Genomic DNA, 27,704 nt, shown 5'->3' with positions numbered 1-27,704 from the left:
GCCGACTGCTCTGGATGATAAAATAATAAATGCCTGAACTATCTTCTAATCCGAGGGCGAGATATGCTTGGATGAAAGACCCCCGCTGGGTGAAGACACGTAGCGTATGCTGCCAGAGCCGCGAACGCTCGCTGCCATTGACTGGAGCGCAGTGAAGGGAGACAAGTGAGCATCTCCGTGCAAAAGCAAAAGCGTCGCCTCACTGGCCATTTGAAGGTACAATGGTTTATATCGTCGTTGAAGATGACTGGACAAGCGAGCGATTTTCACAGAAAACAGACAAGATATTTTGTCATCAAATTGCTCTTTTCCAGCGTATTTTGATCACAAAATGTGGAGAAGGGCCCGTGTCGCTGGGAGAACAGCAATAACCATTTATCACAAAACCATCGAACCACTGAGGATAAAAATATTTCCAGCTCGTGGCACAGTCTTGGATCACTTCTCTATCTTTTGTCAGGTCAGGTGAAATTATGGAGGGCGTGTTGGGGACAAATTGGTATAGCCGCACCAAATTGCCAGACTATTGACTTAATGATCCACTGTAGGTTATTTAACAGTCCTATACAGGAAAACAAGGACAATTGTTACTGTACAGCATATTGTATACTAAACGTGTTAATAATAATCCCTTTAAGATGCATTTGAACAGGCTGTTGTAAAAATGGGCAACAACCAGACTGATGTTCCCTGGTTGCACACTTTGAGCAGCTCCAGTGAAGGTGCAGTTCTTTGGTCCTCAACTATCAATAGTATGGTAAAGATGGTATGCATAATGCTGATTGTATGTGTATCCCTCTTTGGGAATGTTGTGGTCCTTTTGGTTTTTCAAAGAAAACCTCAGCTTCTTCATGTGGCAAACCGCTTTGTTCTCAACCTGCTCCTGGCTGACCTGCTCCAGACCATATTGGTCATGCCCTTTGCCATCGCAGCCACTGTCCCAGGTGTGTGGCCCCTGCACTCTCGACTGTGCCAGGCTTTGGTGGTCCTCCAGCATCTGTTTGCTTTTGCAGGTGTCAACACTATTATCGTGGTCTCTGTGGACCGCTATCTGGCCATTATCCACCCCTTGTCCTACCCCACACGTATGACCCCAAATCTGGGCACAAATCTCATCATCTGTACATGGGTTCTTAGCTTCCTTCAGAGCACCCCTCCTCTGTATGGCTGGGGTACTATTGACTTTGACCACCGTCTCCATATGTGTTCAGTGCTGTGGTCAGCTAGCCCCTCCTATGCTGTGCTTGTATTCATCTTGTCTTTCTGGCTGCCTATGTTCATCATGCTTGGATGCTACTGGATGGTTTTCAGAGCAGCTCGAAGGCAGAATGCACTGGTACATCCCATACAGTCACAGTCCCTCTCTCAGCCCTGCCCCTCAGACATTCCACACCAGCCCACAGCACAGAGCCAGACCCTGTCCCAACTGGCCTGTTCACCCGATGGAGCTCCAACATCCAGGGCATACCCTGTGCGTGTACGTCACAGACGCTTCTATTACCACTGCAAAGCAGCGCGAGTGGTTTTTGTCATCATGGCTTCATATGTTCTCAGCATGGGGCCATATAGTATTATCAACACCATATCTATGAGCTCACAAGCAGCTGTGCCCCAGTGGATGTGCTCATTGGCCTTGGTGCTGTTTTTCTTGCAGTGTTGTCTCCACCCATACATTTATGGTTACATGCATCGTAGTGTGAGAAAAGAGTTCCTGGCATTGCTCTGTGGACTCTTCTGTAAACAGGGCCGTCCCAGACAGAGTTCAGCAATGGAGAGCTGCTTCACCACAGAGGGGCGATCTGCAGCCAATCCTCACCTGCCCAGCCTGGCAGCACGCATCTTTCCCATGCGCACCTGGGAGGAATGCACCACATCCTCCTCTCCTACTTTTGAGAGGAAGTCCAGAGATAGTCGCAAAGAGACCACCTCAACAAGTATTAGCTCTGAGAAAGAGATAATGGTGCCCAGCAAGCAAAGCACAGACTGATTCATGTACACCAGACAGAAGCTTTTGAACTGAAGGTCTGAAGCTGTTAGTACAGGAAATACACTTGTAGTTGTCAGTATATGCCGGTTCATCTATGTTTTGTTTTGTAAAACATCTTGAACATTAAGTATGCAAGTCTGGTATGGAAAAAATGTGGACCCCTTACACTGTTAAGAACAAAATAGAATACAGAAAAAGACAACCACAAAGCACAGTAATGTTCTGTTACCTCACTGCCCCACAATGATCAGCATATTCACAAAAGGCACACTGCACTGTTAGTGAATATATTCATGAAAAAACTCAGGGTCAACTTTTGTCAGTATTAAAAACGTCATAAAACATACATGTTTATAAGTACCACAGCGCCTTCAGAAAAAAATTACACGCAACACCACTCAACACAGCTAGGCCTATGTGACATGAATATAGATCATTGTATTGGGTTTGCTGCCTTAGGTGTCTGTCTTTTTCACCTCATAAGTAATCTTTAAATAGCATAAAGTTACTGTTATAACTTATAACTTTGGGCCAAAATATTTGTTGGACTTTTTTACAAAATTATATGGTATTGCTTTGTATGTTTTCCACTGTACGGCACAACAATGCACTATGGGGTTTCTTGCATATTACCATTTTAGCAGACAATCAAGATTTGTGTAAATGTATGTATAAAAGATGTATTGTCTTGTACCACTCTATATACCAATGCAGGGTATAGACAGATGTGCCAATAGAATTGTTTTAAGATTTAACTTTAAATAATGTTATTTGGTTAATAAAATTGACAAGAATCTGTTGTTCAGTGTCTGAATTGATCTTTACATCACACGACGTTGCTTCTGTGTTGCAACCAAAGTGATAGGGGTGATTCGCAGAATTTACTAGTGCAAAGAAATAGTAAGTCATGTTTAATTCGATTTTTTTATTTGTAAAAAGACCTCCAGACTGCCTGAGGCAAAAGGCAGCAGTGTTGTATTTACAGTTCCATAAATGGCTTATAGGGGGATAGGAGATGAGCATGTGTCAGCTGATAAATGTATAAATAAATGTGTGGGCTGCGTGTGAACCAGTGAGGCATACACTTGGAGCTTATCCGAATATCGTATTTTCACAAGTTCATGATAAAGATGTGCTTTTGAATCACAGTTGATATGATAGTTACCATTAAATACAAGACAATGGACATGTAGTATAATGAAGCCATAGTTTATATAATTTTGAACTACAATACACCCTAACATTTCAGAAATCTTATCCAACCAACCTTAAAATATCCTACATATGCTGATGCAATAGTAACAATCTTTAAGCATTCTCACTGTTGCATTTTCTATACAATATATTTACACACTTCAAATTATTAACCATAAAGTAGAGGTCATGAAAAAAAGAACAGTTAGCTGTAAAAGGAGAAGGAGAAGCAAAATACATAACAATTTTAACAAAACCAATAACACCTTTCTCTTAGACCCACTGACCGAAAATGTTCATATAGTAAACTAGCTGGAATACACATTGCTGTTCAAGGCAATACTCTTATTATTTAATTATTGGTCAACTGAACAAAATGTAAAAAAAAAAAAAGAAAAGAAAAAGAAAAAATAGCAACATATGTTTAAAGCATAAAAAGGACGGGCGCTGCTTTCATGGTCTTTTACTGATACGTGTTTTTTCCAGTTCAGGCCCTGGTCAGACCATCCACTTGCAGACAGCGCTCTAGAGAATGGCTCTTTGATTAATTCCACTTGGCTTCTCAGTCAACCTTAACCACACTGTAGATCTTATTGACAAACCAGAAGCAGGCAAAAAATCCAATGGTACCTGGCCAGTAAAAACCAAGAAATATTACTCATGACATGACAATAACGGGTAAAACATGCAATGATACATCTAAAATACAATAAAATATGTATTTGTATTTTAGTCAACATATAATTCGTTTCAGTTTAGAGTAAAAGTTAATTGTTTTATTTAGGGTCATTTTAATGCTTAAATGTGCTCAAAATGAACTACAATTCCATCTCAGGCATTCAGTTAAGAATATCCTGGATCTGTTTATCGGGATAAAAAGGGCTTAGCTTCCAGCTCTCTGGGGCCATGAAGCGAATTAACAAGTGATCAAAGTTGGGATGAGATCAGAGAAATAAGTAATAAGGAAACCAGTAATCTCTTGCTCAACTAAGTAGATTATTTCTGAAGTATCAAGACAACCTAGGCAGCATAGTAACTCCATAGGGTACCTATCTGATTGAGTAACTAAAATCCTTAAATCTTACGCTAAAATTGCCCAAACAATTTCTGGTTGTTCCACTTATCAATTGTTAACTTAAGGTGTAGGGTGTACTAAATAGTAATTTCTGCATCCTGGTTCTATCATTACAGACTGCTGTAAAGTCAATAACCGTTTCACAGATGTTTAAATAGGAACAATAAACAAATAATAATATACTTTTATAAGCATGAGGAGTGAAAGAATTTTTTATGAAGCATACGACCTATGGTAATAATAAATAAAATTTCTTACCAGTGAAAAGGAAGAAGATCAGTACCATTATCATCGTGTAACCAAAGTACAGAAAAGTGCTGGCTGCACCAATTATTTGCAGTTTTGAGAAGAAATAATGCACAGCATAAATAAACAAATAGACAGCTGTGAAGCCACTAGTCAGGAATGATCGCCACCACCAGTGGTAGTCCTAAACAGAAAAACAGATATATGTAATAAATGCTCCAAATAAATAGTAAAAACAGTGAATCTATATGTAGAACTCACCTCTGCACAAAGGTGGAAATAGCAAAGCAGGATAGTGGCCTCAGAGCAGGTGATTAGAAGAATAATAAAGACCAGGAAAAGGAAGCCAAACATGTAGTACATCTGATGAGACCTAAAAGAGGAAGTCATAATAAAAGTCAACACTGTGCATAAGCTCGAACACATAACATACGTGAATTTATTGATTTACCAAATGCTGTTGAGGATGAAAAAAAGCTGGATAAAGATACAGCCAAAGGGCAGGATACCCCCCATCACTATGCCAGGAATAGGTTTAGTAAAGAATGACTGCTCTGGAATCTGACGAGGAATCTGGTTTGTACGCACTGGTTGCTCAATTGCCTGTAAGAGCAATTATATTTAATCACATAGCACATGCTAAGATTATAAGGATCAAAGGTAAGATGTATGCAAAACAGACCGGTTTCTTGAATCCAAAGTAGGCCCCAATGAATGTAAGGGGCACAGAAATTCCAAACCACATTGCCAAAATGGCAACAAGCGTGCCAAAGGGGATTGCAGCAGAGGATCCCTCAACCCAGAGAATAAGATTCATCAGGAAGAAGTCTGCAAATACAATGCTGAAAGAAAAAGATAATAAATCAAAATTAAATGTTGCAATATAAACTTCATAAATCAATTATAGTTTATATTTTAGTTTTATTAGTATAAACTTATGCTGAAGTAGTCATTGTTACTCTTTTAACATATTGCAGAAGACAAACAGACAACCCAGTATGCATGTAAACCCATCAAAAGAGCTTATTGTAAAGCTGCTCTTCTATTTGCTTAAGCACATGCTGTATTTGCTATTTGGAGGTGTGTGTGTGTTATGCATTTTGGGAGGGGTTGGAGGTGTCATTCTGTAAAGCGAGCCCTAGTGTCTTGTTTGAGGCAACCTAGCACAGCACAGCTGCAAGAATGCTTTCGTCAAGAAGGATGTGTGCACTATGGCACAATTGTTAGACAAAAGAGAACGCAAACTTGGGTGAAAATAAGACATCAGAAACAGACAAGAACAACATTTTTTGTTCTCATGATAAACAGCTTCAAAAAACATTGTAACTTCCAGTGCAGAACACTTCTAACCCACCTAATCCAACATGCTACATGATGAAATGTTACAACACAGGAGCAGAAATAAAAGAACTGAAGAATAAACTGGAAGCAATGCCACTGTTCACTGTAGCTTTATCCTGTTCTCACAGAAAGCATCTTGAAAGTGCTAAACATATTTTTGTGAATTACCAACATCTCATCATTTCAAAATATTTGCTGTGTTTGGGTGACGCCAGTGGCGCCTGCAGGGGTATGCCTGTACACACTGTGCGTACCTTCAATGTCCTGACTGAATCTGAATGGATGTCCCAAGTTACGTATGGAGGAGCGCAACAGTGATTATTGACCAAACTGTTCATGTCTTTTCTGAGGGCAGGGTTGTAAAACTATAAGGCACTGGGTCAGTGTGTATCCTGCAGGTGCCCGACGCCAGTTGCTGATGTAGCACACCTCTGAACCAGCTAACACCCTTATTAACTGCCACCTGATCCCAAAAGCTTATGGAAATGTGCCTAGTTCAGTTGTTCAGTTAATTAAACAAGCTACATCAACTAACCCTGGGCACAGGAGGGCAGTCAGCAGGACATTGGTCTTCCACTTTTCCCCTCCAAAAGCTATGAAACAAAAAGGACAGATTTGAGATTCTGTGTCTTTACCACCTGTTTAGCACTGTAATTTTATTTTTAGAAAAAAAATCTTACTTTTGTAGAGGCGAGCAGATACATAGCCAGCAGGAGTACCAAGCAGAACCCACAGGACAACTGCACACGTCATAAGAGCTCCTCGATTGGCTGGTGACAGGAATCCAAGACAAGCTAGGACTAAAGAGAAGCATTACTTACACATAAATTGAGACTTAAACCATGACATTAAATTACCTAAGATAGCAAATAATTAAAAGACCCTAATATGCATTATTCAGGAAACCCCTAGGCATTCAACATTAGTTAATTAACTTAAAATATCAAATTTTACAATTTTCACAGGAATACTCAAGCATGTATACCACTCATACTAGCCTTAGAACAATACATGAACAGCTGTAGAGATGAAGAAAGAAAAAATGTCAGTTTTTCCTTAACAACCCAGAGGTCTGGAGAAGGTTTTACAAAGCTGAAGGAATATGATGCTAACACGCGAAACCCACGAGCACAGCATAACATGTTTAAAAGATCAGCTTGTGCCTTTACTTAAAAGTCAATTTATTCAGGGGTAAAGGTTAGTGTGAGTTAACCATAAAGTTCTTACAAAGTGTGATGAAGGTCATGATGAAGATCTGGGTGCCTTGTCCTAAGAAGACAGACAGAAGCATGCCTTTCCTTGGTGGCCTGAACACATCTCCATGAACCTGCTTCCATCCAGACTCCTCTTGTGCATCCTCCTGAAATGGAGAATGGGAAAAGGTTAGACACCATTTTACCTCTTAACTCCTTTAATTAAAAAAAAAAAAAAAAAAAAAAAAAAAAAGAATCATTATAAAAGTTAGAGCTTAACCAGCCACCAAACAGTATCCTGAAAGTGTGACTTGTACAGCAAAGATGAAAAGGTCTAAAAGTTGTAAAATTTGATGGGAGGATTGTTTTATGATTCCAATTGAGCAATGTTGCTGGGTTCATGTTTGATTAACATGTGTCCGCACCACATTTTACAATATGTTCCACAGTGTTTGCTTCAATCAGACACCCAGTCTATAGAAGTACATAGCTCTTTAGGACAGGCTTACATAGGTAAATGATGATTTTTCCTTCGAGGAGGGAAGCTTTATCAAGTCTGCCTGTAAAATGTAATACAATATGATATTTACAGTATGTACCAAAGTTACAGAAGTTGCAATATTTGAGTCCTTCTGTAAATATTAATTTGCTTTAAAGGACAGAAATTTGTTGTGGCCAGAACAAAGGGCAAATACTTTGTGTGCAGCTCATATATAAACCAAAGGATGCTTTTGCAAATAATACTATAACAAAATCAGTACTTTAAAAGTGTATATAGCTATCTTTTCACCTGCAGAGTACATTACCTGGTCAACTTGGTTGTATCTAGCAATGTCTTTGTGTAAGGTTCTCAGCATAATCATGGCAACCATGCCAGACAGGAAAAGGACAATCACAAGCGAGTTCATGATGCTAAAAAATAACACAATAAAATGAGGATGATAAATTTTATGAGAAGTTACATTTTAGTCATCACTATTTCAGTTTTTAAAATACTGCCATACCTAAACCACTGGATATTGGTGTGAGGCATGGAAACAAGGATATAATCCCATCTTGAAGCCCACTTAATGGAATTGTTCTCCTGCAAATGATTAAAAGCAAAAACATCAGTTTACTTCAGTACAATCACACTTGCCTTTACCTTTGTATACGTACTTCAAAAGTGACAGAGTAAGTATAAACTACAGAGACATCATTTTCAAACTCTCCCGGGATCTCCATCGGGGTGCCTGCATCACAGTTCACCGATTTTTCATCTTTGTGATTTATACTGTAAGACACAACCCACATTAGACAGAGCATTGAAAACTAGCACAGTAACATTTCAGTGTACTATATATATTTTGTTTTACTCTATTTGGCCAGTTTATAGAGTCAAAAAGCTTAAGTTAACCTTTTTGGCTCCAGGGTTGCAGCAACCAGTCGTGCTCCTCGCCATCCTTCAGATGCTCCACTGTGGTAAGTAATTTTAATTTCCACATGGTTGAAAACATAAAACGTATTCTTTTTATTGAACTCAGCCTGTAAAATAAATAACAAATGAATGCAAGTTTTTCATATGATGTAGTTCCTTCTGTACATATGTCACACATACTCACATTGATAACACAGGCATCTTTTGCTCTACCATCTAAAGTAACAAGACAGCCAATAGGGAAACCTGGATTGCAATACTTCTGCCCATCTTCCACATCGTAGCACCATGTCACGGGCATATTGTCAATGATCCTGAAAATGAAAATAAGATAACCAGTTTGTATTGTTGTCTGACAGGTTAGTCCAGTTATTCATAACTTTGGCTAGGATTACCAGTGGTGCTGATAGTTTAGCTGCATCCCCATTTTAAGAAAATCTAATCGTGTTGCATCATCTTGGCTGCCTTTCTTGTAATTCTTTGTACATACAGGTAGGCATTTTACATCATGCTTGAAAGTGAACTGCAAAAATGAGAATATGCTTAGTACATTAATGTTGTAATATTTACTATTATATGAACAATCACAATATCATAATGCCAATAATTAACTAAACGTTAAATGAACTGGTTGAACTAGTTGGTCTAAACAATATGAAACAAAATAAAAATATGAAGCACGCACTTTGTAAGGGGACGACTCAATCCTTTCACCAAACAAAACCTGTCCAAGGTTCTCTGATGGTCTCGTTTCCACTTGATCTTTGCAAAAGTCAAACCTATAATAAAATGTTTTAAATATTAGTCACACACACATTGACAACGCAATGATGGAACGAGCGGGGCTACTTACATGTCATATTCATAAGGCAGAACTGACTCTACAGAGTCCAACCGATTGACGTACAATTGGATTTTTGTCTGTAGAATAAAAATGGACGATAATCAAATATAAAATTTTGCTTCTTTATTTCTCGACACAAAGACAATGAGTTTGGCATCAGTCACGAAAGCAACAGGTTATACTGCTTATGTTATAAATCATTTTAACAAGTAAGGAGGGTCTCAATACCAGACTTGTTTTGATATCAAGTCGCGGCCTATACAGCGTTAGCAAGTAACCGACATTCAAACTGATCAATGTGACACTAATAAATGCGGTTTCTTGCAACACTGCGGCCTCTCATTGTGAATATATGTCATTAAACATACCGGACAGTCCTCGGCACCTTTTCCTTCTTCGCAGAAACTCACTGGAGCTAAACCCGGAAGATAAAAACCTGAGCATGAATAGCAGGAGACGAGCGAGTAAACCAGCACGAAACTAAGATGTATCCGCAGCTTCATTTTTGCGGACACGGTGCAATAAGCTCAACTGTAAATAAACTGTGGCCTCGTTTAGAGAGGAGAATAAATGGCAATCTAAGATTTTATCTCAAAGACACGGATGAAAACCTATCGGCCTGCCTGGCCCAACTATGGTCGGTGTGACGTGACGTACAGACAGCAGTTTTGTAAAGCGGAAATAGAAAACAGAAAATAGTGACGACGCCTTTCAAAATAATAATAATTATAATATACAGTGTGCTGTAATTTGGAATGCATGAAATGTGTTGCAATACAAAACAATACATTTTATAGTATCAATTGGTTGTTTTGAAATACACACAAGAAGGATGAACATATTTTATCTGCGACAACAAATTAATGTCATGAAGTCATACATGCATGAAGTACAGTGTTTTAATGCTAAAGAGCCTTGATATCCGTTTAATAACACTGACGTTGCTGTTCTTCATGGATCTCTTCCATTTTACGGTTTGCGTGCAAATTTCTCTCCGTTAATGTTTGGACTTTTCCTTTACATCAAAAATATAATTCAGTTTTGAGTGATACAATAACATTTTAAAATATGAAATACTGAAAATAAGAATTTCAGAGTTCACATTGTTTACACAGCAGGTGGCGCGCTGTAGTAACTAGGCCACTGACTGCACGTCCTCCGGGTGCAGAGAAGAAGAGCGTCGTTGTTCATTTTGCAGTAGCGGCATCGCCAACGTTTTATTCAAAGCTACGAAAGCTGCGCTTCTCTGCCTGCTTCGTAAGTGTTATTTCACGTGTTGTGTCTCGTTGTGTAACTTTTTATGCCGCTGAGTCTTCTGGCCGTTATAACTTTGACTCGTAGTTTGCTGGAGGACACGATCTGACTAACTGCGTGCACATTCATCGCCATTTTGCACCTTCTCATTCGGATAGCATTCGGCAAGGTAATCTCCATTATGGCTGAATGGGCTTTGTTTCAAGATAGAAAACGCACAGAATCAGCCCATTATGTGTGGTGCATTAACATTTGTTTTGATATTTGCAGAATGGCAGAAGCTGACCGTCCCGGCAAATTATTTATTGGTGGGTTGAACACCGAGACCACCGAGGAGGCCCTGGAACAGTACTTCAGCAAGTATGGAAGGATTGTCGAAGGTACAAACCCCGTTAAATGTTTCTCCCAAATTTTTTCGTGAATTCACTTCCAGTGTATTAACGCATTCTTCAATTTAGTTCTTTTGATGAAAGACCGCGAAACCAACAAATCACGAGGTTTTGCATTTGTTACGTTTGAAAGACCAGCTGATGCAGAGGATGCTGCCTGTGAAATGAATGGGAAGGTACGCTCTCCTTATTGAACGTATTCAGCTTTTATCTTTTAAACCATTGACAACAACGTTTTTTATAACCGCACTCTCTCATTTCAGTCCCTTGATGGAAAGAATATTAAAGTAGAACAAGCTACAAAGCCCCAGTTTGAGAGCTCTGGAAGAAGGGGGCCGCCTATGCACCGCTCTCGTGGTGCACCCAGAGGCGGCCGTGGGTCCAGGGGAGGAATGAGGGGTCCGCCATCTAGAGGTGATTATTAGCTGTGAGGGAAAGTGAAAACAGTGAGTTTGTTCATATCTGGGTACTATACCGAAGAACTATAACAGATGGAAGAAACTCAAGTAGCCTTAAATGCAGCACTTGCAAAAAAATATATATATTTGGTAATTTCCACAAATTTAAGCATTTGTATGCTGTGGTGGTTAAAAAAAAATCTGATAAAATTGAAGCTTCTATTTAAGCACATAATGGCTGCAGGTGTCTACTTGGTTATAGATGGCCAATTATTGATTTTATATATTTTACATATTTTTGTCTTTTTTTTTTTAAGACTATTATGATTCGGGTGACAGTGAGCCCTATTTCAAAGGGATGTCTTCTCGCGGCCCTCCAATGAAGAGAGGACCTCCGGTTCGAAATGGAGGGCCTCCACCCAAACGATCTGCCCCCTCTGGTCCAATTAGCAGACGTAAGTGTGCTTAAAAAAATCTTTATTTCCAAATTAATTAAATTATATCTTTTGTTTTTATTTCAGCCCCAATGTCGAGAGGTAGAGATTCTTATGGACCTCCACCTCGTAGAGACTCGATGATGTCCCGGAGGGACGATTACCCTTCTCCACGAGATGATCATTACAGCTCTAAGGACAGGTATATTTGCTTGTTAGATGCTTTAAAAGAAAAAAAAATCAAACAGGACACTTATTCCAAAATATTTTTAGCTACTCAAGTAGGGACTACAACTCAAGAGATTCAAGGGATTATGGCCCCCCTCCTAGAGACTACTCTTACCGTGAATATTCTAGTTCAAGAGACGATTATGGTTCGATGTCCCGCGGGTACAGGTATGTTTGTAATGTGTGTTTGTTTTTTATTTTTACAGCTCGTCTGGTTATACTAATTTAATATTTCTTTATTCATTTAAGTGACCGTGATGGCTATGGTGGAGGAAGAGAACCTCGTTACATGGAACGTAGTGGTGGGTCCTACAGGGATTCATACGATGGTTACGGTAAGATGGGATCATATGGGTGTAATGGGATAGTAATTTAGAGGGTTGATTATGGCAAAAGTGGTCAAATCAGTCACAGCAGCAAACCTCAAAACCTCAAGTCACAAGAAACCAGTTCTCATCTCCACTGAGGAAAATGTGATTTAAATGCCAGTGGACACCTTCAGTGTTGCGTTTATTCAAATGCAGTTGAATATTAAAGAGGCGTGTACAAATTGCTTTAGTATTGGCATTGCATCAAACAATTGCAAACTTGTCTCCGACAAAACCTGTCATGCAATAAGTTTTGAAACTACAAGCACAAATATCAAAATTATACTATCCGTCAAAGTAAAGCTCTCGGGAAAACAACTGTACCCCAAGTACATCATTCCAAAAAAATGTCAACACTGAATACATCGGTTCACCTCCAACGTTCACTTGGACCTTCCAATGGAAAATGGCTTCTCAGAGCAATGGCATGCTGAATGGAATGGGTAAAACGGCTCATTAGTTAATTTGACTCGGTACTAAAATATTTCGTAAAAAAAAAAAAATGTACCATTGTGGTACAGCGGTTGGTGTCCTCCTCGCCTTTTGGCAAGGTCCTGGGTTTGATTCTCAGGCCCCAACCCAGACATGGTGAGGCCTTTCCGTATGGAGTTTGCATGTTCTCTCCGTGTCAGTGTATGTTTCCTCCAGGTCTACCACTAAAACATGTATAATTGTCCCCTCTGGGGCCCGGACTCCCCTGTAGAAGGGATTCTGAATCCCAGGGGGACTTCCCTGGTTTCCCTGCTTAAATAAAGATAAAAAAAAAAAACAATAATAATAATGTATACAAATACGTCTGGGAAAAACGATGCAAAAAAAAAAAAAATGTTTACGTTGAACCTTGCCAATTACCTGAACCATTGACCCTGCAGGTAACTCTCGCAGTGCCCCACCCTCAAGGGGCCCCCCACCATCCTATGGTGGAAGTGGTGGAAGCAGTCGTTATGATGACTATGGCAGCAGTTCCAGGGACGGATATGGGAGCCGTGACAGTTACCCCAGCAGTCGGAATGACTCGTACGCACCAAGCCGTGAGCGTATGGGCAGACAGGACAGGGGCCCAGCCCCACCTGTCAACACAGGCTATCGCAATTCGTACAGCAGCTCAAGTCGTGGCCGTGGCAACCAATCTGATGGAGGAATGGGCCGCAGCAGATACTAACATGGACAAAGCAAAAAAAAAAAAAAAAAAATGCGAAAATGTTTCGAAAAATATGACAAGGCAACATATTGTAGTCGAGTCAGTGGATTTGAATCTTAGTTTTGAAATGTATCTTGACTTTCCAAGTTTTTTATGTGTCTTTTAATTGGTATTTTTTTCTTGCAAATGTAATAGTACCGTCCCCAAGTACATGTTTTTTGTAATATCAGTGCTGTTGAAATCTGCAGTGCCCTTGACGTCTGGCTTTCCTATTCTAATAAAGCTATTAGTTGTAACATGACGACTGCAGCTGCTTGTCAATTTAAAGTCATAAAATGGAAAATTTATGTAGTAAAGGTTCTTTTTAATTTTTAACCTTAATACTGGCCAAGTATCAAATGTTCTCCAAGATAAAGTGTTCATGTCCAAATGCTCCTCTGAATGGACTCATCAACCTTGTGCCTGAGGGCAAGCAGCGACAAACCCAAAGGCAACAACCAAATGCAAGCCTTTTCAACTCAACTGATAAGTCAACAGCTGGTAAGCAAAGCAACCCTTTGTTTCTGATCATACATTTCTCATTGTCCTGTATACCAATGCCTAATATTCAAAAGAACATTTGCCCATGGACCAAAGGAGTTCCTATGAAGGTCAGTCTAAAACTATGATGCTCTGTTTAAATGCAACTAAGTGCAACCACTCGTCAACAATGTTCTTCAAACTGCAAATTAGAGGGAGATTCTTTTTGTCTCTTTCAACTTGTAAGCAGTGTTTGTTATAGTAAGACCCCCTTAAGTGGAACAATCAACAAACGTGCAAGTTCTAACACTGAAGATCACTGGAAGAACCTCCATGCAAAGTGCCAAACTTAAAACTGAAGATAAATTGGGTCAAACTCAGGATTTCAAAATGTTAGCATTTTAAATTGAATGCAGTTTTGAACAAATTTTAACATTTGTTCTCATTGCAGGATGAGCGCCTACTAGACAATGATGCCTAGTAGTAGAAATCTGAAGGAAATAAAACTTCAAAAATGTTTGAGCAGTAATGGTGCATCAACACAGCAGTCTAGGTAAGTTCAAGTAATTGTTGCTTGTTTGTAAGTGCAGTATTCTAAAATCACATTGTTTCCTCTTTTTTTAGATGTCACCCAGGTGGTTTGACATGGAGATGAAGTGTATTTGTGGTTTCAGTTATTGTTGTCCATTGGTGTTTTCAATAAACATAATTATCAAGTGGATTTTTTTTTATTACTACTCACTAGTAATTAATGTACAATTGCATATGTAAAACGTAAATTAATAACTTGCGTCGAAACTTTAAAGTCTACATATCCTGGAGGCAGGTATTGTGGAGGTATCTCGACTGCCAGTAGGGGTGATCATAGCAGTGTGTTCCGCGTCACACGTACCCCGACGGTTTTTTTTTTTTTTTTGGTTTTTTTCCCTCGATCTTGAAGCAGAAGTGCGGATGTGAACTAACTGCTGCAAAACATGTAGCCTGTACTTCACTAAAAATGAATTCAGAGGAGCAGGCGGTTACGTGGTTAATATCATTAGGAGTTCTGAGCTCTCCTAAAAAGAGCATAGCAGACCCAGAGGACTTTCTGAAAACATCGCTGAAGGATGGCGTTGTCCTTTGCAGGCTCACCGAGCGCCTCATACCTGGCTTTACGCCAAAGGTGAGTTGATAAAAGTTCACTAGACATGCATAGTTTAGGACAGTCAGGGTAGCACGGAAGGGAGGGGTTAGATGTAAAACATGAGTAGGTTAGGGACAACAAATTGCTTAACGCAGGAGGCCTGGTGTAAGTTCACGCAAATGCGCGTTTGTAAAAGGAAAACATATTTTAAAAATGGACAAATCGACAAATGAAATGTTGTTGGTAGGTACGGTATCGAAGTGATATAGTCCTGCTTCCTGTGAAGCTATGATTCCGCATTCTTGATACAGTGAATGTGGCCCATGGTTTGGCCAGTCGACGGGACATTTCACTACGTACGGTGTCCTCTAGTGTCTATAGTTACAGCTGTGTAATTGCGGCTGCTTGTGCATACAGGTTAGACATCATCTGCGCCAAAAAGTTGCTTAGCTGTTTAGATAAGCATGTTGATAACGCTGAACAGTTGCAAAGACTGATCGTCACTTCCTCTTGAAAACCTTCCTCTGTCCGATGCCCTGATCTGTCAAGGCGGCGTCAGCACGGAGCCATAGAATAGACTGTATATGCACGGAGCACAGCACAAGCTCTCACTGTCTATGGAAGGGCTATAGCCTATTTATTTATTTTATAAGCATCAAAGATTAGAATCACCACATATTACTGGGTAGAGGAAGATATTATAAACATGACGGGTGGGCCTGCAAATATTAAAATATTAACACCTCAAAACTGTTGACCTCGTAGTCTTATTTTGAAAGCACCTTAGCGGATCATCTGAACACATTGAATGTGACTTCTTGTAGTTTTAGTAAATGTTTGCATGAAGGAGAAACGAAAAGAATCTACATTTATTTAGTAGAATTGCGGATAGGACGCTAATGGAAACTACATCGTATCTTGAGAGTTTATTCTTAATGTGAAATTGACATGGCTGTTTGATCCGTGTCAGTATTTGACACAGATCACAAAACTTAGCCTTTGCAATGTCTAATATTTTGTGTTTACTCAGTATTGCCAGGATCCAAGAACTGAAGCTGAGTGTCTGGGCAACATTCGTGAGTTTTTAAAGGGATGCTCGTCCTTAAAAGTGGAGGTAGGCCTTAGTTTATTTGGTTTTTGCTACATGCTTTGGCGTGGTCGCTCTCTAGTTGCTTTTTAGCCCTGTGCAGTCAGAGTGGTATTAACACACTGCTCAGCTGTGTTGTTCAGCTGCTTATCATGGTGGCACAGTTTCGCACAGACTAACCGCATGCATAAAGTCAGTGTTTCTTAAATGTTAACGCACAGATAAAGAACTCTTTTCAAGTGGTCACTGCTTTAAACTCACTACTTCCTCATTTACATTTGTTGACTTGACTAATCTTGTTGATGATATTGTTAAATAAATAATAAGAATAGCACGTGATTATTATTTTTTTATGTTGTGAACCTGCACTCTCTCTGCCACACTGGACAGTGTGCTTGTCTTCGTGGCTTCATAAATTGACTAACATTTTGTGGTTGGTGGTTTCTGTAAATGGCCAATTGGTAAAGTGTTTCTACTCTAAAGTGACTCTCAACTGATGTTCAGCAGGCTTATTATGCCAGGGACTCAGGGAGGTCTTCATTTGCTTCTACTGTATACAAAAACAGCTCTGGTCACTGGCTTTTTAGAAGAGAACCACCCTCCAATGTCATCTATGATATGGGGCCACATTGGTCTGTCTTGTTGGTCGGCAGTCTTTTACAGTTTGAACTTTTTCCTTGCCCTCACAGGCAGCTGTGTCCTGTGACTGCACAATGAGCAGTCATACCATTTTCACTTCTGCCATCAGACTCTGAAAGGGGAAACACTTATAAATTTGCTATTAATACAAATTGACACACAAAATCTAATGGACCATGTGAATTGATGGCAGGTTTTGACTGAACACAAAGTCACAATCCAATGGTTAATGTAATGTGTTGTATTTTGTAGTCAATATGTATAAATTGACTGCAGCATTGTGGTCATACCCAATTAAACTCTAAATGAGGTCATACTTTACTACTGAGGATGGTGGTACTACTCCACCTCTATATTTAAAATGTTTTATTTAAAATGTGAAACCTTATCCATGGAAAGAAATGAGATAGCTGTCTGAGACTAAGTCGACAAGCGGTTTGACAGTGTGTGTGAACATTGTGAGTTAACAGTAAATTCACAATGCAGCACAGGCTAAACAAAATAAGTACAACAATTAACAAATCACTTTATTTTTTCCCTATTTCTCACCATAGCATTACTGTTAGCATTGGGACTGAGGTTTATTGTTTTCTCAAAACATCACTTGTTTTTCAGGGCTTTGACCCAGAGTGGTTGTACTCTGGTGAAAACTTTAGCAAGGTGTTGACTACATTATTAGCAGTCAACTTTGCCACACAAGGTAAGACATTTTCATCTTCAATAAAAAATATATGAAATACTAGGTAATCATATAAATGTCATATAAGTGTCATTGGCCATAACTGAAGCATGGGATCATTCTGTCTTTACGCTGTCAAATGTTTTGGTCATGTGAGAATGTATATTGCCATCTCATTCATCTTTTTTTCATGTTTACTGCTTTCTACTAGGGCTTGGCAATTAATTAAATAAATTTGATTAATTAATGTTTTTAATTATCAACATTTAAATGAAAATTGCAAAATGGTAAAATCGAGGATCATTATTAAACAAGTTAACTCCTGACTTTGTTACTTGCAAAGCAGCAAATTAAACAATTGGTTAAAATGATAACAAATGGCAAAAAATATCATTCTAATTTAATCTATTAAATTTAGATTACATATCTATACAAATGTAGATGAAGAAGTTTACAATTTCATTTAACAAAATGGACATGGAACTTCCCCTGTTTGAAATATACCAATCCCTGCTCTGACTTAAAATCATAATCGTTCCAGTGTATGCAAAAATAAATAAATAAATACATTTATATACACTCAGGAAAAATCAAATATACGATGCAAGCTATATAGAATTATGTTGCAAGGAAAAAAGTTAAATAACTAAACTAAACTAAATATTTTTTTATATTTTATATTCAAATGCTCAGAGAAGTCATCCTTTGCTTTGTTGACAACACTGCAAACACTTGGCCTTCTCACAATGAGCTTTGTGATGAAGTCTCCTCAAATGGTTTTCACTTCACAGGCATCCTTTTCAAGGTCAAGAAATGCCAAGTGCAAAGTAGTGCTCAAAAGGGTAGCTCTTTTGTTAAAATCTCAAACAATTTCACCATGAATTCACAAGAATCCACAATGCAAATGATTGTGGAAATAAAAATTAAAGAAAAATAAAAAAAAGTCTGCCCAAACGTTAGCTCTCCCACAATTTCCCACATTTCAATCATTTTTTTATGCACAAACAATAGCATGAAATCCTCAAAGAGAATAATGTACTATTGTCTTTGTTTTGTTTTTTCTGCTGGTTGAAACTACGGTAGGTGAGCTGTGGCCAACACTACATGCAGATAAATTACAATTGTTGTCACATTTGTGAAGTGATTTAAACCTGATGTTTTACCTTTTCTTAACTAACAGGTTGCTGAGTTTATTTTCTTACACCGTTGTTGATCTCTGACACACTGCATCAAGTCGAACAGAAAAAATTAATATTCCTGTTTTCATGTTCATATTGTTTAATAAGAATGAAATGACCTAATGTATAGCACTGTTTGCATTTAACTCGGATAATCACATTTATATTTGTATTCTTTAGCTTTATGTTGTAGTGTTCCTTATTTCATCCTTCTTGTATAACTTTTATAAAAATCTGTTTAACTTAATAACACAAAATAATAGTTTTTGCTTCATACTGTTATTGTAGATGGAGTACCAATGTCCTGTCTTTGTACTGTAGTGTGTTTGTTTCTTTGTGAATTTCTATTTTTGAATCTTTTACAAAACTGACACATTTCTGTGTGTGTGCTTTATCTGTTTTATAGACAGTGGTGCTGAGCGGTCATGTCCACAGTCTGGAGTGCCTTCACCTAGTCAGTCCTCGTCTTCACACACCCTTTCCAAAGCTAAAGGCTCTCTCCGCAGACAGTCTAAATCTGCTGTAAGATATTCTTAAACTGAAGTTTGTGAAACTGAACATTTGTCCATTTTGTCCATTAATGTATGGTTATGCTTTATATTTCTAGGAGATGGGAGACAGTGGAGGGAACGCTGGACAGCTGATGGTTAAAGCTCGTTTCAACTTCAAACAAAACAATGAGGATGAGTTATCCTTCAGCAAAGGTGAAGTGATCCTGGTGACACGGCAGGAAGAGGGAGGCTGGTGGGAGGGCACGCTTAATGGGAAGACAGGCTGGTTCCCAAGTAACTATGTCCGAGAGGTCAAAACATGTGGTGAGTCTGGTTTAAAAAAACTTGATGTTTTTGGTGTAAGAAGCATGTATCATGATTGTTTTGTGCCACTAGATGGTACTGTCTGTACTAATTTGTTTCTGTGCAATTTCTTAAGCTGAGAAACCTGTATCCCCCAAAGGAACTCAACTCACAAAGAATTACTTCAGCGTGGTAATTGTTAATATTGAGCACATATTTACCTTTAAACTACAAATGTAGCTTTGAATAATACTCAGTTTTATTCTCTGGTCTAAAGGTGGTACAGGATATTCTAGAACATGAGCGTGAATTTGTAAAAGACTTACAGGTTGTTTTGGGTTCCTACCTTCGACCACTTCAAGCCAGTGACAAGTAAGACTAATGATAAAGCCAAGTTCTGTATATTTGTTTGACATAAACAAATAATGAATAATGAATAATGACTTTTTTGCACAGTGTACATGCCAGAGTACACATTTGTTTTGACAACAAAAAAACATGTATTTACTTCTGTTTTTGTTGTCAGATTAAGTCCAACTGATAGTACAACGCTTTGTGGAAATTTGGAAGAAATCCTGAGCTTTCAGCAGGGCCTTTGCGCAGCTTTGGAAGACTGCACCAAGTAATTCCACTTGATTTATAGTCTATAACCTTTTCAAAGTTGCATTAACTGCCTCATGATGAATACAGAAGGAGTTATTTTTAGTCACATATCTTAAGCTCTAAACAGCAAATTTATTATGAATTTTAAATGTATTGTCTAAATATTACAGATCATATTACACTTTATTACTAATAGTTTTTTTTCCCCCATCTTATGTGTCTTTTTCTTGTTTAAACCTCAGAGTTCCAGAGTGCCAGCAGCGGGTGGCAGGCTGCTATGTTGCTTTGATGAATCAAATAAGGGCATTATACCTGGCCTACTGCTCTAGTCATCCTTCAGCAGTCTGCATTCTCACTGACCATAGGTTGGCATTTTTTTCATTTTTTGCAATTATTCTATAAATAAATCATTGTGTTTTATACCTCTTCTTTTCTTAGTTAGCAATTTCTAGTTTGGCCACAAGATTTCAGTAGATTATAGTGTGAAGAGCAAATATATTATTTGCACTTATATTTGTTATCATATGTACCAGCATGTAGAGGATGTATGTGCATTACTTCATTTACGGTGAATTGACTGTTGTTAACAAAATGGTTTCAGAGTATAGAAGTCTACCAGGCAGCATTATAAGGTTTTATTGCTGTGTTGCAGTTTTAAATACAGACAGGAAGCCATCTGTTGACAGGATATATATTCACATTGTGGTTTGTGTGGTGACAAGCAAGCCTTTTCATTTTTGTGAAGGCTCCTAATTATCCTTGTCATCTGATCTAATTTGCACCCAAAGTATAATCCTGCATCATTTTTTAATTTTTTTTATTTTAAATGATTATTATAATAAAAAAATATTATTTTGTTAAACAGCGATGAGCTTGACAAGTTTATGGAAAGTCAAGGTGCAAATGTTCCAGGGATCCTAACTCTGACCACCAGCCTCAGCAAACCTTTTATCAGGCTGGACAAATATCCAACACTTCTTCAGGAACTGGAGAGACATGTGGAGGTACATATTATTGCCCCAACATACGCAGTGAAATTACTGATTTAACTTTTAAGATTCACTATTTGATTTCAATCGCAGGAGACCCATCCTGACTACCCTGACATCATAAAGGCAACAGCTGCATTTAAAAACCTTGTTGTAAGTCTCACCAATATTTAAATACATTGTATTTTGAGGGAGTAGATAATCTTATTTTACAGTATATGTTCAAAGCCAAATTCAATAAATACAGCAAACCTAAATTTTAATTACTTTAATCTGGCTCTAAGTATCACCGAAACTGTACTTTATTATTTAGAAAGTTTGATTTTGTGAAGCTGATGACATACTAGAGGAAACATACGTATTAGACAGTGTCAGTGTAAAAGAATTAAGGATTTTAGTTGTTTCTCAAGAAGTGTGAATAATTGTAAAATTGTGTTTCTTCTCACACAAAAATGAATATTCTGACATCCTGAGTGGTGAGCAACCACATGCACTTTTATGAAACTCTTAGAAATGTGATGTGGAAAATGTTGCAATGTCATTTCTGAAAAGGGAGAGTCCCCTCTACTGCAAATCATAATGTATGTAACTCCAAGAAAATTTCGATTTTATTCCCTATTACCCTATGCCTTGTATAGTGTGGTAAGCCACTGTGCCACAATTGTTCACATCAAGTTTTTGTTTGTAGATGCAATGCCAAAATCTGCGTAAACGTAAGAACCTGGAGCTGCAGATTTTGTCGGAGCCAGTGCGAGGCTGGGAGGGAGACTGTATTAAGAGCATGGGTCAGGTGTCCTACATGTCCCAAGTCTACATGAAGAATGGTTCCAGTGAGGTATGATGACCAATACAGCTTATCACAGTTTCTTTGGATTTGCAAGCTGCACTGGCCAACGTGACTTAATACACCTGTGTATACTTTATGCTTACTGGTGAATAGTGTACAAATGAGTTGCTGTGGTGATTTGTTTTGCTGAATAAAAAAATAGAACAGAAACCAGTGTAAACCATAATTTAGTGAGAAAGCTTTGTGCTCCCTTTAGTGTGGTTTCTTTGAAGGGGTCGACTTCGGATTTGTGGTCTAACAGTGTGCAAAAGAGACATTTGGATACGCCTAATCAGGCAAGCAGTTTCCAGATGTTATTTTAATCATAATAATTAAAATAACCTTATTTGTTTCATAACTAGAGTTTTACCGCCATAATATTATTGAGTTTCAGAGTTTCACACTTGACTAAGTGCCATACATACTGCAACCCACAACTAGGTTAAGTAGATGAATATGACCAGCCTTGGCACCTATTTGTGTTACAGGAAAAAGAGGAGCGCTACCTAATGCTTTTCCCAAATGTGTTAGTAATGCTGTCTGCCAGCCCACGCATGAGTGGTTTCATTTATCAGGTAAGGAAAGTGATGTCAAAATATTAGTAATTGTTATATAATTGTGAATGAATAGACATTCTGTTTTTAATGATACTTCTTCTATAAAGTTGTAAAATTTGATTATTTGTCATAGGGACGACTGCCTCTAACAGGCACCACTGTGAGCAGACATGCAGAGGAAACAGACAGTGTGCAGTTTGCTTTTGATATTGCAGGTACATCCCCACAAGTCTAGAAGTCTGTACACATTTGGGTCCATTGTTTAAAAATGTCATCGTTTTTGGAGCCTTGTGAATTGACTAGTTTTTAACAAATACTTGTTTTATTAACGGTAGAGAAAAATAATGTACCTACTTAATTATGATATACCTACCTTGTACGTTTTTAACATGTCCCTTTCAAACACCTGATCTTTACTTCCATTTTTTGCATGTTGGTAAGTAGTAGCAGGTTTTTAAAAATAAAATGTGACTTATTTTTCTCTGTATATTGCACAGGAAGCATGATTGAGCGTATTACAGTCTTCTGCAGTAGTGCCTTGGAGTTACAAGAGTGGTTGGAGCACCTTCAACCTTTTACTAAAGGAATCAGCCCCACAGGCACCATCATAAAGGTTCTACACTAAACAGATGCATTTCTTTTGAATATTTATGTTGTAAACATGTTTGTTCCATAGAAGATTTTTTCAAGTGACTGAAAATATATCTCCTTTAGACAGTAGAGGGGAAGTCACTGAGTATAGTGGGCAACCCCACTCACTTATCTCACCTGGGCAGCATCAGTGCAGCCTCTCGTGGCCCTTTGGAACCTCCAAAGGTCAATAAACCCTGGTCCTTGAGCTGTCTGCGGCCTGCTCCACCCCTAAAACCATCTGCCGCACTTGGATACAAAGAGGTATGCAACTGATAGGCACCAAATACAAATAATGGAGTATTACAATTTGCAAAGCCTTGAAGCTATTTTTGACTTAGTTGTCCTATTTAAAATGATGTATGAAAAATTAATCCAGTAATGCTATGGGTGTTTTTGTGGTGCTGTTATGTTCACATTGTAATAATGAGTTACTTGATGTCCTGCTCATCTTCATAGTAGGTATTGCATGAATAATTTCTCTCTTCCTCTTCTAATTTCTTAATGATCCTATTCCGAGACAAAGAATAGGTGAAGGGTGCATAGTGATAATATTCATCAATGACTCTTGAACATTGGTGTCTCCTATTTCATGCACATGTTCTGTTTTTCTTTTTTCCACTCTGCCCTATATAGAGGATGTCTTATATCATGAAGGTAAGGTTAGCTGAACAGCAGTCCCTGTTTGTGGCTGAGTGACATGGGGTTGTCTGTGGCGTCTGCCTTGGTGTTGAGGCATGTGTTTGCTGTGTCTGCTGCTCTGCTTTTTGTCTGTTTCTATTATTTTTTTCACACATGTAAGTTTACTAAGGCTTGTTGAATGAATTCTAGTAATATGAACAGCAGACATATGTGTTACTATGGCTCAAGTCAAATATAATTAATCAAAATAAACCAGTGCAAATAACACATAAGCATATGAGATCTGCTCAGGACAGCTTGAAATTGTAAATGATGAATGTGCTTATGTCTGTAGGTGAGATTACATGAACTCACCCTCGTGTTTTTTCAATTTGGATTTTTTGGGTTGGATTTTAAACGGTATCATAAGTAGCCATATATTTATGTGGTTGCAAAGTTGATAAAAGTTAAGTTAAGGATTGCCTTGGTGAGACATAGGGCAGCAGGCTGGTCATGCTGGTTTCTGTTCTTTCTCTGATGGCTTTGCTAATTGTAATTAACTGTTTTCTGTTATCCTTATAATTTCCTAATATAATTTCTGAATCCTGTTGTTCATATAATACGTAAATTTCAGTTGCTTGATTCTCAGTTGAGAAATACATACACACTTTGTGATGGCAAAATATTGATAAATGTTGATATATCAAACATTTAACTGGAAATGTTCCTACTATAAATCTGTATCTTCCAGAATGCCCATTTATGCTATTGTTTCCATCATAGTGTTTAATTGGAAACAAAACTGATCTGATTCACTTAACAAAAGCTGACGAGGCTCTCAGAATGTTTAGTTTCCATATTGCATAAACCACATGTAAGAGCTAATACAACAGTTTACACAGTAGTTTACATATATTATGTATAATCTCTTGTGGTTGTAGTTTTACTTAATCACATTTTAAGTTTTACTGCAAAGGAATTGTGCTAAATGTGAATTTAGTAGCATTAACTCCATTTGTTGACTACATCTGCACTGTATTTGTATCTGTATTAGTTTGGTCATTAATATTACCTGACTGGAATTGAAAGTGTGCTGTCTGCATTTCTGACATCTAAGCTCTGCATACATGTTGGTCTGGACCTGCCTTTTAACATAATGTAAAATGAATGAAATGTTTAGATTTTTTATTTGTTTTTTTAATGTAGGAGTCCAGCAGAAGCCCAAGACCTATGAAAAAGTTCCTGCCTGGTAATAGGAAAAAAGAGCGCAAACCATCAGATGATGACATTCAAACCAGAAAAAGTAAGAAATACAGAAACATTATTAATTTTGCACTTTACTTACTTTAAAAAATATATTTTTAGGCACCGTTGCTCTTGAGGAAGATGCCCAGATACTACGAGTGATAGAGGCCTACTGCACACAGGCCAGCCTGCACCAAACCACAACTGGTGAGGATACCATTAAAATAAAAGATTGATTATTTTCCTAATAGACTGTCGGCATACCAAATAATGATAAACCCATGAATTGCCTGTTTGTGTAGCCGTACGGAAAGAGTGTGTCCCTCAAGTGCTTCTGCCCGAAGAGGAGAAGATCATTGTTGAAGAGATGAAGAGCAACGGGCAGACAGTGATTGAGGAAAAGTGAGAAATATCATTTATACTTTTTACACAATAATAAAATACATATCTTCCCTGTTCTGGCAAATGTGCACAAAGAATACAATATACAAATACAATTTTTATACATTTTATAATAATTGCTGAATTGGTCACATCGCTGGTCCCAGAATTTCAACCCTCTTTTTCAGTATGCTATTGAAGTATGCAAGATTCCCTGATTTTCTGTCCCCGTAAGTTCAAGGACATTTTAGTGTTATTCTGGTAGTTGCCACCGCAGAACTGAACTGACTTTGTACATTCCATTCAAATCCAAAAGGGTCAGGAATCAGACCAAAGAGTGTGACAAACCACTGTCCACACTTGGAACCGTCAAACTACAACTGCTTTTTACTTGTGCATTTTTGTTTTGACACACATAGGCCATGCTTTAATCTGATAAGATGTCAATTATGCCTACCTGAAATTGGGGAGATGGGATACGGTTATAGACCCCCATGCGTTAAGTTTTGTCAAAATGTGTTTTTGGCAGGCCAAGTAAGAAGCAAAACCACAATTTTAAGATAGCGTAGCTTTAAAAAGAAAAAAGCATGAGATACACATTATAAAACAAAAGAATAACCTGTATGTAATTAAACTGAAATAATCATTTAAATGTCATTTTAGGAGCTTGGTTGATGCCGTTTATGCTTTAAAGGATGAGGTGCATGAGCTTAAAAAGGTAACAGACATTTTGACTTGTGAAATAAAATGTGGTGCCAATTGACATTTGAAGGCAGCATTGTTGTAGACTCTTCTGAATGTATATGTGTTTTCTTTCTATGACAGGAGAACAGGTGGATGAGACAGTTTCTGGAGGAGGAGCAGAAGTCTCGAAAGGAGTTGGAGAGGGTGGTCAGGAAACTGGCCAAGCAGAAGAATGATTGTACTTGGGAGGATGGTACCCACTGACCTTCCACACAATACAACCTTAGGGTTTAAAGTGCCCGTCAGACTGTTTATACAGCACTTCTGTGATTACAACTCCTTCTGGACTATCTTTCCAATGCATGGAGTGACTCAGTGCTATACTTTGACTTTATAATAAATCTGCTCCGTCCTTTGAGTATAATTTGTGAAAGTCAGAAAAACAGGACCTCAAATAATCAGGAGCACAACTCCAAATTCCAAATTGACACAAAAATGTAACATAAAATAAAATTGTATAAAGTTTGCCAAACATTGATACATTTACATTTTGCATTTACAGTTATGTTACATACTACAATTATTTATTGTTTAAAATGCATCATTCACCTTATTGCTATGGTTTGCTGCCTTTAAATACTGTGGATTTTGTTTTATAACCATGGCAATAGCAGTATAGTTCAAATGCAAGTACTACTAAAATTTGGACTGTTATTCTAGGTTAATTAAGGTTATAACAAGCAGTGATGAAATTTCAGGTTATGAGTAGAGCTAAGCTAACAAGTGCCTCTCTGAAGTGGTCCACAATGTATTCAATAAGGATCAGTTTAGGGTTAAAATGCATGGTTTGTACTAAACGGTTTATTGATCTATGTCATGAGTGTTAAGGGACTTGGGTGTTGGGTAAGTAAATTTTTTGCAGCGGTACAATGAGTATGTTTTACTTAAGCCAGCTGATGTTATTCCAGCATGGGTGGTATTTTTGTATTTGACTAAATAGCAATAAAAATAAAATACCAATCCTCTTTGTTAACCAAAATAGGACAGACTTGTTGGGCAGTGGCCACTAGTCCTGTGATGATGTTTGTGTCCAAAATAAGGTCCTAGATTTCAAACAGGTTTGTTACAGCTGTATCTTATTGTTAAGCCATTTGTCAGGCACATATTTTAACATGTAAAACGTGTAGCGTTTGTCAGGGTTATGTGACTTAGTTTTTTCAAGCTGTCTCGACTGTACAATCCATTTCATTGACCTCTGTACACACCAACATCTTGCTTTTGTTACTATATCTTTCCCATTGAGTGTTTTTGAAAATGTATTCTATGCAATATTGGAGAAGCTTTTTTTCTAGACACTGTTTTTCGCGGTACACTCTACCATATGCATTTATTTTATTAAAATCTAATATAATGAGATGCATCTCAATTGTATGTGACTTTTCTCTTGTATTAAACAACCATAAAAATAATATTTAAATCTGTTTCCATCTTCAGACTACCCCTTTTCCATGCTGCATTCTTTAGTGGGGTTCAGGAATTTGTGGGTTGACGGGTTCAGACAGCTTTGATGGAAGGACTGAGTCAGTAGCATCCTGTATGCATCACCTCTGCCTTTACACAACAATTTCTGATCAAGATTC

At 38.0% G+C, this 27,704-nt stretch overlaps 4 protein-coding genes across 7 annotated transcripts; 3 read left to right on the top strand and 1 right to left on the bottom strand.

Annotated features, from left to right (window-relative positions):
* The first annotated feature begins 664 nt into the window (after positions 1-664).
* On the top strand, positions 665-1,987 carry gpr101 (G protein-coupled receptor 101). The gene has a single exon (XM_020923597.2). The coding sequence runs from the start codon at positions 665-667 to the stop codon at positions 1,985-1,987; it is 1,323 nt and encodes a 440-aa protein (XP_020779256.2).
* Positions 1,988-3,180: 1,193 nt separating this feature from the next.
* LOC110158850 (transmembrane 9 superfamily member 2) lies at positions 3,181-9,962 on the bottom strand. 2 transcript variants are annotated; one of them, XM_055159440.1, is made up of 18 exons: positions 9,666-9,962; positions 9,307-9,374; positions 9,139-9,232; positions 8,849-8,976; positions 8,638-8,767; positions 8,433-8,560; positions 8,195-8,309; positions 8,041-8,120; positions 7,843-7,948; positions 7,546-7,596; positions 7,071-7,203; positions 6,524-6,643; positions 6,379-6,436; positions 5,185-5,344; positions 4,954-5,105; positions 4,764-4,875; positions 4,515-4,686; positions 3,181-3,811 (listed from the first exon to the last, which is right to left on the bottom strand). In XM_055159440.1, the coding sequence occupies exons 1-18, from the start codon at positions 9,798-9,800 to the stop codon at positions 3,744-3,746; spliced, it is 2,010 nt and encodes a 669-aa protein (XP_055015415.1). In that variant the 5' UTR covers positions 9,801-9,962; the 3' UTR covers positions 3,181-3,743. The 2 variants fall into 2 exon arrangements, with proteins under 2 accessions (XP_055015415.1, XP_020779036.1); XM_020923377.2 differs by lacking the exon at positions 7,546-7,596 and having other exon boundaries at positions 9,666-9,961.
* Positions 9,963-10,252: 290 nt separating this feature from the next.
* rbmx (RNA binding motif protein X-linked) lies at positions 10,253-14,749 on the top strand. Of its 2 annotated transcripts, XM_055159389.1 has the most exons (11): positions 10,253-10,554; positions 10,639-10,720; positions 10,822-10,931; positions 11,010-11,116; positions 11,204-11,354; positions 11,656-11,793; positions 11,860-11,974; positions 12,046-12,168; positions 12,250-12,335; positions 13,241-14,581; positions 14,653-14,749. In XM_055159389.1, exons 3-10 carry the CDS (start codon positions 10,823-10,825, stop codon positions 13,528-13,530), a joined length of 1,119 nt encoding a protein of 372 aa, XP_055015364.1. In that variant the 5' UTR covers positions 10,253-10,554; positions 10,639-10,720; position 10,822; the 3' UTR covers positions 13,531-14,581; positions 14,653-14,749. The 2 variants fall into 2 exon arrangements, with proteins under 2 accessions (XP_055015364.1, XP_055015365.1); XM_055159390.1 differs by having other exon boundaries at positions 10,256-10,720; positions 14,480-14,581.
* Positions 14,750-14,925: 176 nt separating this feature from the next.
* Positions 14,926-27,545, top strand: arhgef6 (Rac/Cdc42 guanine nucleotide exchange factor (GEF) 6). 2 transcript variants are annotated; one of them, XM_055159198.1, is made up of 22 exons: positions 14,926-15,190; positions 16,182-16,265; positions 17,493-17,577; positions 19,141-19,256; positions 19,342-19,549; positions 19,665-19,720; positions 19,806-19,900; positions 20,055-20,150; positions 20,374-20,496; positions 20,997-21,135; positions 21,214-21,273; positions 21,809-21,955; positions 22,435-22,521; positions 22,637-22,718; positions 23,001-23,116; positions 23,218-23,397; positions 23,770-23,790; positions 24,961-25,057; positions 25,120-25,206; positions 25,302-25,401; positions 26,044-26,098; positions 26,206-27,545. In XM_055159198.1, exons 1-22 carry the CDS (start codon positions 15,026-15,028, stop codon positions 26,326-26,328), a joined length of 2,322 nt encoding a protein of 773 aa, XP_055015173.1. In that variant the 5' UTR covers positions 14,926-15,025; the 3' UTR covers positions 26,329-27,545. The 2 variants fall into 2 exon arrangements, with proteins under 2 accessions (XP_055015173.1, XP_055015174.1); XM_055159199.1 differs by lacking the exon at positions 23,770-23,790.
* Positions 27,546-27,704: the final 159 nt, after the last annotated feature.

This window comes from Boleophthalmus pectinirostris, unplaced genomic scaffold (assembly GCF_026225935.1).
Source record: "Boleophthalmus pectinirostris isolate CB_2022bp ecotype Guang Dong unplaced genomic scaffold, ASM2622593v1 HiC_scaffold_23, whole genome shotgun sequence".
Taxonomy (NCBI): Eukaryota; Metazoa; Chordata; class Actinopteri; order Gobiiformes; family Gobiidae; genus Boleophthalmus; species Boleophthalmus pectinirostris.
The sequence above is the reverse complement of the archived record's forward strand: the minus strand, read 5'-3'. Positions and strand labels throughout refer to the sequence as shown.